The sequence below is a fragment of the Leptonychotes weddellii genome, chromosome 2, assembly GCF_054177405.1.
Source record: "Leptonychotes weddellii isolate Sample4059 chromosome 2, ASM5417740v2, whole genome shotgun sequence".
NCBI lineage: Eukaryota > Metazoa > Chordata > Mammalia > Carnivora > Phocidae > Leptonychotes > Leptonychotes weddellii.
The window spans coordinates 58007948-58020983 of record NC_138370.1 but is presented as its reverse complement, the minus strand read 5'-3'; the positions used below and the strand labels follow the sequence as shown (position 1 = coordinate 58020983).

Below are 13036 nucleotides of genomic sequence, written 5' to 3'. Positions count from 1 at the left end.
TTTAAAGATTTTTTTTATTTATTTATTTGACAGAGACAGAGACAGCGAGAGCAGGAACACAAGCAGGGGGAGTGGGAGAGGGAGAAGCAGGCTTCCTGCTGAGCCGGGAGCCCGATGTGGGACTCGATCCCAGGACCCTGGGATCATGACCTGAGCCGAAGGCAGTCGCTTAACCAACTGAGCCACCCAGGCGCCCAATTTTACTACTTCTTAATGGAAATTTTCAAAATTACAAAAGTAAATAGTACGATGAAGTCCCATAAATCCATCACCCAGCTTTAGAACCACCAATTTTCCACTGTTTCAAAGGGAAATTTTGGGTAGAAATAGCTGATTAATTCAGTCATATAGTTTAGTCTATTTATACTTTAGAAAGTCTGTTTTGGAGACTATACAGTTTTGTTTGTTGGCATGAGCTTACAGGGAGGGAACTTTAAGATGTTTATCTTATTCTGCTTAAGTTGAAAATCATTTGTTTCTGATATTTATGGAAAATATCAGCTGAAACTAACTTCAATCCTTTTTTAGAACAAGATCAAGATACCAACATGGTTAATAACAAACAAAAAAAAGAGGTATAGATAAATACAATGACTTGGATAAAAGAGCTACCATTTCTAGGAAAAATATATCTTATTTAGATAATTTATTTTCTTTGAATTTTATACATAAAAGTCTTATCCCTGGGATTAACAGGGAACAGTTAAGACTTCCACATAATAGAGTTTTCCAATTTTAGAAAAGAAACAGCACTTAATCATGATTTTGAAAGTTTGTTTATTTGGCGTTAGGTAATAGAACATTAGTCTTCTATGAGGGACAGCAGGGACTTTCATTTTTTGGAAAACTTCAGCTTTGTGCATTATTGTGGCCCACCCATGTGTAAGCAGTAAAGTGATTCTGAGTGTTAATTGGCATGCAGTTAATGACTATGTTGCTGTAAGATCACATATCCTATGAAGTGTATAGGTTTTCAGATCTTCACTTGAAAACTATATATTTTTTCAACACAACTTTATTTTTCTAACATTTACTCCCTGAATCCACATGGATTAGAAGCAGCATATTTGCCAAAAGGGCAGAGGATGCTATAGTTAGGTGAGAGCCAAAAATCTGAAAAAGCAAAGTAACTGTCTGGACCCATTCAGTGTTGGAAGTAAGAGCTTGCTGGAATACATGTTCTTTAGCATTATGGATAAGTGTAATTATTGTTACATAAGCAGTTTTAGATCATTAAGAAACAACTAAATTATGCTTAGTATATTCTTGAATTCAGGGAATATTAATGTGCTTTTTGTTAAAACATCCTCCAATGATGTTTAAAGATGACCAGTTTTGGTACTTTTCCCATTTATTTATTTATTTTAGTACTTTCCCCATTAATTTGTCTTATAGAAGATTTTATCATGATTTTCTGAGGGCACTGGTTAAATTTATTTATTCAGTCAGCAGTCATTGATGTGTGCCTATTATGTGCTGGACATTGACATAAGCCATGGAGATACATTGAGGTAGACCAGACCTCTGCCTTTATGGAGCTTATATTCCTGGTGGGGCAGACAAGATTTAAGTAAATGGGTCAATGTTGTTTTATTCAGATGTTAGTGCATTTAGCATGGTGTGTGGCCATGTCCCAGCAGACTCTAAACCAAGGGCAGAGAAGCCGTGATTGAGACCTAAGTTTATTGAGGGAACTTAGGTACAGGGAATTCAGGAACAGTGGACTGGACAAAACACCTGCTTTTGGATCCACAGTTAGCAAGTTTTTATAGGGTAGCAACTTAGTCTAGCAGCTGTCTGTAGCCCTTCCCACCCTCCATGGCCAGTTCCAAGGAGCTCAAGGCCTGCCATCCAGTCACTCTTTATTACAAAGGAGATGCTCTGGGTTGGCCACCCCTGGAGCCCCTGACCTTGAGCGCTGAACAACACGTTCTTGTACGTATTCTGCTTGATGGGAATATAGAGTGAGGATGGGATCTCTACATTCTCAAGATAGTGATTAACAGGAACATTCAGAGTGTGCTTGTACAAACTAGCCTTCTAGCATGTACCATATACTCCACCTTGCATACCTTGGATGGTCCATACATTTTTTTTTTTTTTTAGAGGAGAGGAGGCAAGGAGGGGCAGAGGGAGAGGGAGAGAGAGAGAATCTTAAGCAGGTTCCATGACCTTGAAAACATGACCTGAGCCTAAATGAAGAGTCAGATGCTTGAATGACTGAGCCACCCAGGTGCCCCTGGCCTGTACATTTTTTATATTCTCTTCTTTTGCAATGTCCCTGGGGCCGAGTATGCCGAGGTGCAGTGCAACCAAATCCTACAGCAACAGTACAAGCCACAGCATCCAAATAATAGGAGAACACAAATGGCTAAGAAACTCTAGAAAACATTTTGCCAGAGGAAGCCTACAGTCGCTGATGGCGGGAGTTCACTATATACCCAACAGTTGATTTTATTCTGTATAGAAGCTATGGTCAGGACCCGATTGGTAAAAGGTTCCCCATGCAGAATCTAAGGGCAAAAAGTTAAGCTGTTTAGTAACCACCAGAAGAGGCAAGTCATGATTGTTTAATAGAATGCAGGAGGCAGTGTTCTGGAATAACACCACCCATGACTGTGGTTTGGCTCCAGGTTTATAGTACCCAATTGTTGGCCTCCCCTCTGCTATACAGTGGGATAAGCCTGAAAAGGATGGTGGGGGTATAATAGTGCTCCATAAGGTGATTATGATAGTGTCCTTTTGTTTTTTTTTTCCCCTTAAGAGGGGGAGGGAGATAGAGGGAGGGAGAGGGAGAGGGAGACTCCTAAGCAGGCTCCACACCCAGAGCGGAGCCCAGCATGGGGCCCAGTCAAACAACCCTGAGATGATGACCTAAGCTGAAATCAAGAGTCGGGTGCTTAACCGACTGAGCCACCCATATGGCCCAGTAGTGTCCTTTTTTATGAGAGGCCTGGGGTTGTGTACCTTCACTGTCTTTGGTGGAGTGGGGTCAAGAAATGGGGTGATGGGTAGGTCTTGTTCTATTCCTAGTCCCCATTGGGCCAAAAACCCGAACCACTGTGGACTTCTTTGCCATTTCCAGAGCCATTTAATTATGTTTCCCTATAGGTGGATCTTGTGGCAGGGACAATAAAAGGTTACCTTGTGCTCTACTTGCAGCAGAGAACATCCTTCCTGCATTCTGTCTACTTCTAAGGGTGACATCAGGTCCTTGATGAGTAGAGTATAGGCACTCGACTGATTGGAATGTACCTGTTCATTTAATGTCCATATAGCTGTTGACAGGGCACTCGTCCAGAAGGCCAGTGAATGGGTTTCTTGTTGGCACTTGTTGTTTCAACAGTCCATTCTTGTGTTCCGTCAGTCCAGCTGCAGTGGGATTGTATGGTAGATGGAAATGCCAATGGATGTCTGAGTGTTGGCCCACTCTTGCACTTCATGTCCTGTAAAGTGGGAGCTTTGGTTGCTATCAATGTCAGTGGTACCTCATAGGGAGCACCCAGCTGTTCTAGACTGAGGATGGTAGCCTTTGGGTTAGCACGCTTACTGGGGTAGGCTTGCAGGAGTCCCGAATGAGTGTCAGTACACATCAAAGTATAACAGCAACCATCGTAGAGGGGCGGGGGACCGAGGTAGTCAGTCTGCCATCTTTGAATATGGTGCTGCTCCCTTGTTATCTGTCCAGTGTCACTTGACAGAGGTGGTGGCTGTTCCTGGGCACAGGTTGAGCATTGTTAGCTGATGGTTCCAATGTCTTTGTAACACCACAGTAAGCCCCAGTTATTAGCAATGGCCCACAAGGTCTGTGTCCTGTGTCCCACCTTCTTGTGTAGCCAGGTGGTAACATCCTCTGTTGGCATATCTTCTAGGAGGCAGCCATGGGCCAGATCATTATCTTGTTAATTATCAGGTGGGGTGCATGCTGTGTGTGCATCTACATGGTAAATAGTGAGTTCATACCTCATAATTGCTGGAGTATGTCCTTCCACATTTTGCCCCAGAGTGGGTGTTCCACTACCATCCAGTCCTGTGCCTTCCACTGGAGAAGCTACATGGTCAATTCTTGGTAGACTGTCCAGCTATCTGTGCATATAGTAGTGGGGTAGGTTCATGGAGCAGTACCACCCATGCTGCTTATAGTTTGGCCCATTGACTACTATGTCTAGTACTGGAGTCTACCCAGATACTTTCAGTTGAGGGTTGGATGGCAATAGCCATCCAGGTGCAGGGTTTGCTCCTTGCTGAGCCATTAACGTACCAGGCATGCTCAGGGATCGGTCTTTCTCCTTCCAGCACAAAGGATGGCAGCCATGGTGGCTTGCTATGCCAGTTAATGGCTGTGACATAAGTTACGGGGCCGAGATGGAGTGCAGCTCCACACGAAGGGGGCTGTGTGTCAAGGTACTACATTGTTGCAAGTACGCATGCCATTCAGCTAGTTTGGGTCTAGGCACTGCCTGATTTGGGCTTTTGGAACGTATCCTTTAGTCATCCTGCTATAGGATACTGGGTGTGAACAGCTACTGGGATCCCTTTAGTTATGTTTCCTACTTGCCATCAGGCATGGTAAATAGCACACAGCTGTTGTTCTAAAATGCTATATTGGGTCTCAGCTCCTTTTTAAAATTGTGACCAGAAACTAATAGCACATGTTTGTGCCCTTGCTGTTGCCACAAGCTCTATCCAAACCCTTCTGGGTAACTGGCGACATCCAATACATATGGCTGTCCCTGTATGAGAATACTTAAGGTTTGGATGTATTTAATAGCCATCTTGCCTTGTTCAGATGCTTGCTTTGTCTTTGTGGACTAGTCCCATTGGGCTTCTTTTTAAACCAGTCTATAAAGGGGCAGAAGCAGTTGAGCCAGGCAGGGGATAAACTGCTGCTAAAACCCTAGGAGACCTATGAAAGTTTGCAACTGCTTTGGGATGGTGGGACATGGGTGTACCTGTATTTTATCAATAACTGCTGCAGAAACAACTTTTGTCTTATCCGTTAAGCCAGGGCCCTGTATTTTGTTTTTGTTGACTGCTCATCCTTGACTTGTTAGGTGAGAAGGCAAATCCAGTGCAGCGGACTGCAAAGTAGAAAAAGACTGAGAAGTTAACATTAGATCATCAATGTAATGAGACAAACAGACTGCCTCTGGAATTGCCCAATGACTTAGGTCACTGGCCGCTAAGCCGTGGCAAATCATGGGGCTATATAAAAACCCCTGTGGTAGGATGATGAATGTCTGTTCTCCTTCCCAGCTGGAAGCGAATTGTTCTTGGCTTTCTGGGGCTATGGGAATACCTAAAAAGGTGTTAGCCAGGTTTAACATATGTACCTAAAACTTCCCCAATTCACATCAACAAGTGACATGATGCTGGGCACAGTTGCACGAAGAGGGGGTACCACCTTGTTTAGTTCTCTGAAATCCACAGTCATTCTCCATGTTCCATTTGGTTTCTTCACAGGCCAGACGAGACTATTATATAGACCATGAGTTGGTCATATAATGCCCACATTGGCTAATTCCTTAATTGTGCCTGTGATTTCTTCATGGCCTCCCAAGAGATGATATTGTTTAATTGCCATCACCCTCTGTGGGACAAGTAGTATTACAGCTGTCCATTTTGCATCTCCTTTTATTTGTTTGACTAAGTGTACCCTCAGTTTGAATTCCCCTGCAGTAGTTGTCCTGAGAGGACATCCATTCCTAGAATATATTTGGGTATTGGGGTTATATACACTGTATGGGGCTTTGGTGGGAGTTATCCTGTCTGCAATTACTGCAGTCTGCTTCATTTGGATGGTACCACCCCCCACCCATCGATGGCAGAGATGGGCCCTTGAAAGTAGTTGTTTCCATAAAGGAGAGTAAATTTGGCACCGGTTTCAACCAGAGCCAAAACACTTTGTTTCTATTAGACCAATATATGGTGAGTTCTACATGTGACTGACATGTGGCTCCGGTCCCCACACACCCAGGTGACAGTAGCTTGAACCAGCAGTCCGTGTCCTTTGCCTCTTCCCTAGTTCATAGAGAAAGCGTCCGTCATCCTCCCTCTGAGGGTGCCCTTTGTAAATTGCTGTTCAGGTTTTAATTTCTGCCAGAGCCCAATAAGGGCTGCATTGGATTATTTGCTTTCTCAAGGCGGGGGGTGGGGGGGTGGGGGTGGTCCCTGCTGTGGTGAGGTCTTATTACATCTGGCAACAGGTAACATGCATAGCCCTCTTCTTTGTTTCCTTCTCCTGTGAGTCCCTTTCCTTCATTCCTGCCTTTCTGTTACCTCTTTTTCTTTGTTACAAAGGAGATGCTTCTGGCCAGCCATCCCCCAGCGCCCCTGACCTTGAACGCTGAACACTTTCTTCTATACATTCTGCTTGATGGGAATATAGAGGGAGGATAGGATCTCTATAGTCTCAAGATAGTGATTATTGGGAGCATTTAGGGTGTGTTTGTACAAACAAGCCTTCCAGCACTTACCGTACACATAAGAATGGGTGCTGGGCTGCTTTGACTTTGTAGTCAAAGGAAGTAACATTTGAGTCAGGGCAGCTGTGCAGAAATCTCCATAGTGTAGTGATGCCCCGGATACTCTGCCATGGGAATAGGCTTGGTGTATGAAGGCACCAAGGATAAGAAGTTTGGATTTCTTCCAAAGGTAGTGGAAATCAAGGGCAGAAGTGTAGGTGATCTGACTTAACATTTAGAAAGATTTCTTTAGAAACCATGTGGAGAATGGACAGTAGGTGTACAAAAGTAGAAGCTGACATCTACATTTGTAGACTTGGTCAATTTGAGAGGATATATTTTGGAAACAGGTGCTGGCAGAGAGATGGGATATGAAGAAAAGGGAGGAGTCAAGGGTAATGACTCCAAGATCTTTGGCCTAAACAACTGGGTACTACTGATTGTGGGAAAGCAAATTCTTAGGAAAGAAATTAAAGATCTGTTTTGGACATTTTGAACATGAAATCACTGTTACACAGCCAGTGGCTATGTTGAGTAGGCATTTAGATGAGTGTGTATCATGGTGAGAGATTAGGTGTGGGGCATTGCTTGGAAAGTCATCCGTTTATAGATTAAATTTAAAACCACAAACTGGATGAGATTACATGGTGCAGAGGAGAAGAGGGCTGACAGGAGTTGATAACATTTAGAAGTCAGGTAGAGGAATGGAAAGGGGGGAGAATCCAAAGGAGACAGAAAAAAATGACTAAGAAGTTAAGAGGAAGACCAGAAGACTGAGGACAGGAAGCCTCGAGAAGATGATGGTGTAAGGAAAAAGGGAGTCAGCAAATATTGCTGAGAAGTGGAATTAAGATAAGGACAGAAAGGATTTAGATAACACAGAGGATGCTAATAACTTTTTAGAGTCTTTTCTTTGGAATTTCAGGGAGCAAATGATGGAGAAGTGGCAAGAGGGTGAGAAAATGGAGAGAAGAATATATAGACAGTCCAAGAGGAGAATATTTGTCATGGGAAAAGCAAAATATGGATAATAACTGGAGGGAGATGTGTGCTCAAATAGGTGTCCCCCTGCCCCATACAATAGGTGATGCTAAGATGAGTTTATTTAGTAAAGGAAGTGATTTAGGAGAGAGGTAGAAATGGATGGTGATGTGGAGAAGGAGGTAAACCTGAAGGAAAGCAGAGTCTATTGTAGGAGAAGGAATGAGATCCAGTGAAGAGGTTGCAGCAAGGATCCTTCTTTCATTCTAATAGGAAACAAGACAGAGCTGCTGTGTAATTTAAGACCCATCAATTGTGACTCTTATAAAGAATTGGTGTGATTCAATCTCTGTTAATGATGTGTATTCAAGGTTTGATGCTTCCTCCTGGAGTTAGTGACATTCAGGTAGAATGTTTCAAGTAAGGGATTGAGAGGACCTCTGAAGTAAGGTGATGGTAGTAAGAACAAGGAAAAAGAATATACCAGAGAGTTGTTTTCAAGTGAAAAATCAAGAGTATGTGGTGTTAATTGGATTTAGCAAACAGGAAAAATGATGTAGGCTGATACCAGAGTTTCACAAATTGGAGACCACTAACCCCATTGACCAAAATGGAGGTGCTGTTGAAATAATCACTTTTATAGCCACTTTTTTATTTGCTAGTTCCTTCATAAGAAGGAATAGTCATTTTCTCTTTTGCATTTCTGTGTTTTTTGGAAATTTTACTTGGGCTTAATATAATAGGATGCTTCTTGAAGATGCTGTTCTTGAGGTAATTTTGAATATTTAAACATTTATTCATGTTTTCCATAATTTCCATAATTTTTTCCTCAGGGATGAATCGGCCAAAATAACAAATCTTTAAGTTGTAAAGCCTCCATTTAGTCATTAGTCATAAATATACTGAGTTAATAAAAGCCTCCTTTTGTCTGAAATTACATACTGGTAAGTAACATTAACGTGAATGACTTTATCATTTTTTAAATTAATGGGTTCTCCGTTCTAATTTTTAGGTTCTTTTCTCATTTTCTGCTTACCTCGGAAAACATTAATTTGTCTACATGTCATTTACACAGTGTAAAACACATGCTATTTTGTTCCCTATAAAATACACATGGCAAAATTGTCATCTAACAAAAGTTTTTTTCTAGCATCTCTTTACCAGATTTTGTTTTATTATATTTTGTTAACCTGGGTACCAAAAATATTTATATTTATCTTGAGGCTAATAAGTGATTGTGGCAGTCCATATGAAGTAATCTTAACTTTCTAAACCACATGTCTCTTTTATGTTTTTAACCTACTAGAATGTTTTCTCGTGACATATTGAACTCATGTCTCCGTTTTGTTTTTTTACAGGTTAATGTGTGAGACTGTGAGATATGAAAGACACGAAGCAAATGAAGTTTTATACTAGTAGGTGTTTTCTTTCTCTTTGTACAGTGTATACTGCAATAACGAAATAATTTCCTCAAAGTATCACAGGAGTATTAGTAACGGCTAAGTTATTAACTTATTTTTTGTAATTTAGAAACGTAAAACATTTCAACTATTGCCTGTCATAAAGTAAAAGTTTACAGTCCTTTGCTGCTAAGTTCCCATCTATACCTGTATGTCTCTCACTTGTGGTTCAGAGATATTATTTAATATTATGGAATATTTTGACATTTTTATCATTATGAAATAAGAAACAGTGTAGTCTTTCTAACAGAACAAAATACATGTTCCCACGACCACGTCAAATGAGATTTAATGATAGCATAAATGTCATATTTTAGTTTATCACCTTTTCAGAAATAGGAAAATAAGCTGCCCACATCTCTTTGGGCTTAGTTTGTTCTATAAATAATACTGATATTTCTTTCAAGATTTGTGACATATTCCTTGAAAAAATTACAATTTTTTTTAAGAATGTGATAAACATATAGTAGGTAAATATATTGTATTAAGGACATATAAACTGGTTTACTGCACATATTATTTTATTAATAATGTTTGCCATGATTGGCTGTTGTTCTGTTGACTTTGTTTTTCAAAGTGCTATTAAATAAATAATTACTACTTTCCATGCTTATTATAGGGAATATTTATTGAAATAAATGAAATACAGCTTCTCCCCCTTAGGGAGGCTGTAATTATAATCTCTTGAAGGAGCTAGAAATAGAATAAAAGGAAAACAACAACAACAAAACGTAACCAACCAGAAGAACTGAGAATATAGATAGGTACTAAGGGCTGAAGAAGTACAAGGGAAGCCTGGAGGGGAATGGGAAGAGTCTCAGAGAAGTGGCCCTTTGAATTAGGTCTCAAAAGTGTATCTGGTAGTCTAGAGAGACTTTCTTGGAAGAAGGAACAGTAAATATGGGGACACAGAGGGGAAGGGGCCTGGTCTGATGTTCTGAATACCTGCGGCAAGTTCAGGGCCACTGACATCTGGGTATGCGTCGGGATGACACATTAAGAGAAGAGTCAGGCTACAGTCATATTTGCTTGTGAATGTGTTGTTAAAAACACCAGTCGTGATTCTTTAGGCAATTGGAAATGAGTTTTTTCCCTTCTAAATAACATTTTATTATGGAAAATTGCAAATGTTCACAATATTAGAGACAGTAGTATAATGGACCCCCATGTATGCATCATCCAGCATTGTTAATTGATGGCCAGTTACGTTTCATCTCTTACTTCCCCTCTCCCACCTCTAACTGGGTGATTTTTAGGTAAATCCAGACATAACAATTCTTCTGTATCAATTTTGATATGTATCTTTGTCTTTAAGAGATAAAGACTTAAACAAAAACCCTAACCACAATATTATCATCGAACCTTAAAAAAATAATTCCTTAATATTATGAAAATATTCAAAATCTCTTTGTCTCAAAAAAATCTTTTCTTTACAGTTTATTTATCGGTTGATATTTTTCTTAAATCTCTTTTAATCTGTAGCCAGGTGGCCAGTTTTCAGGCAGCAAAATGATGTGACCAAATGCCTCCCCATCCTTCCCCTCAAAGATGATACCTGTGTCTCTCTGAAAATACAAAGGTGGATTAGATTGAGTGGCTGGGCAGGGAGATTAGTGAGGAGACAATCGAAGTAATCTGAGGAGGGTAGTGCTTGAACTGAGGCTAACTGAAGGAATGGGGGGAGTCAGGGATGGGGTTTAGAAGAAGATACAGGTGATCTGATCTGATCTAGGGTGATTCTTAGGTTGTAACTTAGGAAACTATGACATCTAGAGGCTGTATAACAGGATTTGTAAATATCCAGTCTTGAGATTAAAAGAGTGTACATCAAATGTAGAAGAATATTAAGTAATCAGGATATATTTGTTAATGGGAAAAATAACAAGAGGCAAATGCCCTTAACATATTTATTCTTGAAGAAATTAAGATACAAATATTTTAGAATATTTGTTTCTTTTAGGAGCAATTAGAAGCTATCAGTGCAATAAGGTGTACAAATGTCAGGGTTGGAAATCTCTGAGAACTATTATTAACATTTATTGAAGCAGTCTAGTGGCACTGAGTGTCAACCTTCTATTCCTTTGTCCTCCCCCCTTAAAACACAGTTTTGGTAGTATTGATGATGAGGTCATAGCAAACATTTAACAAGGACTTCCTACCTCCCACATAGTCTAATAAGTGATTTACATGCATTAATTTACTTATTCCTTATAGTTTGCCTTGTGGGGTCGATGTTGTCATCACCCTAGTTTTACACATGAAGGAACTGAAGCTTTTATGGGCTAAGGAACTTGCCAAGGTCTCGTTGTTGAAAGTGGGATCTGGATTTGAGCCTAGACATTGTGATTTTGTCACCTTAGCTGTTATCACTCACCGGCTTTTTTCAGCCGTGTTCATGCCATCGTAAGAAATGGTGCCATAAAAATGCCATTTGCTTGTGTGCAAGTCAGTATAAACACATCATCCCTCCCTGCTGCTGGCTTCCCTGGGGTGATGAAACCCACCATCAGTTCTGCCTTCATTATCCTGAGTCCCTAGCAATGATTACTTATTATTTATTTAAATTGAAGGTAGGTTACAGTGTCTTTAAATATACCTGAGTTGTTTGGGGTTTTTTTTTTTTTAAGTCAGTTTAGACAGTGAATGTGAGTCTCCTGATAATGCAAAGCCATGTCTTATAGATAATCCTAAATTGATTGCATTTAGGCTAGAGTTTATATATAAAGTTGATTGTAGCAGTTGCTCATTTTTGACTAGTTAGAATTAGGTGACAGTGTTAGTAAGCAATGAAAAGTCTGTGGATATTCAGGAGATCATGATTTCCTAAGACCAAAAATTCAGAGACTAACTGTAGATCACTTAATCAGATCCCTAGTATTTGGCCAATCTTGTGATGAAGGGTAATTGGAGCGTTTTCTTCTGTGATCCTTGAATAGACATGTTTCTGCTCTTACCAATTCATGTAAATGCAGTTTTGAAAATTAAAGAACACTTGTATTTGTGATGCATATAAATCTGAGATAACTTAATAATGCTATCCCTCTTTTGGGGACCTGTTGTTATTAACTCATGAGGGAAATGACTTGTCTGTTCTCGTTCTCCCTTGAGCTTTAAGAATGTAGTGTAGCCAGAATATCAAAGACTTTTAGACTTTGGTTTTATGACCAAGTGATGAGTATTTTCTTTTCCTTATTATGTTTGTGTGCTGGTAACTTCTAAGTCTATGGTTTTAATAATTTCACCAGGTAAATATAATACTCTTTTGATCTAACTCTGTACCTCATTTTTCTCATCTATAAATTGGGAATAATATTGTACCTACTTTTTAGTGTTGGTGTGAGGACAGTTATCAGTACTATGTGTAAAGTATGTAGAGCATTGCATACGTAGTAAGTGCATAAACATGTTAGCAGCTTCTCAGGGAGTCTGCTTGAGATTCTCTCCCTCTCCCCTCCCCTCACTCCCTCTCGCTCCCCTCCCCCTAAAATAAATAAAGAAATCTTAAAAAAATGTTAGCTGCTACTGTCTTTGTCATCATCAGTGTTTTGATAATTTACATTTTGGTCTCCCAATTTTTTAGCTGCTTTAGACTTTTGTTAGGAAGGCATTATGGTAGTGACGTCTAACTCCTATGATGTTATTGTTTTAGCATAAACCAACAGGATGACAAAAATGCTGCTTTAAAATGCATCAAGATTAGGGGGAGAGTTGTGGTTCTGATGAAATAGAACTTTAAAAAACTTAGAATTGACCATTTAGATTCTAGTATTTTTCTGTACTAGATAGATAAAATTAGTTGAACTTTATACAGAGGATGAGAATATCAGGTGATTTCTGCCTTCCTTTCGTTTGTTATCTACTATATGCTAGGTATTTTGCTCACTTGGGAATCAGAGTTGGATAATATAAAATCCTAACCTGACGGACTTTAATTTAGAGATATTTTACTTAATTTAATTCAAGAAATGAGATAAACAATGTGTCCTTTCAGCTTTAGTTTTTCTTTAGTGGCCAACCATCCTCACCATTTCAGTTTAATTTATAGATACATTTGAAGTGCTAAAAACCTTTGGATCAGAAATTCAACCGTTATATAAGTTTTTTAAAAGTGTAAGCACACACCCCATACCC

The 13036-nt window shown here is 39.7% G+C and overlaps 1 protein-coding gene across 10 annotated transcripts in view; it reads left to right on the top strand.

Moving 5' to 3' along the window:
* Positions 1-13036, top strand: part of RAPGEF2 (Rap guanine nucleotide exchange factor 2) — a 236732-nt gene that overhangs the window by 70502 nt on the left and 153194 nt on the right. For all 10 annotated transcript variants that reach the window (XM_081811363.1, XM_081811343.1, XM_081811368.1 and 7 more), the window contains exon 3: positions 8804-8860. In XM_081811363.1, the coding sequence (XP_081667489.1) occupies positions 8804-8860 (57 nt within the window). The remainder of the gene's footprint in view (positions 1-8803; positions 8861-13036) is intronic.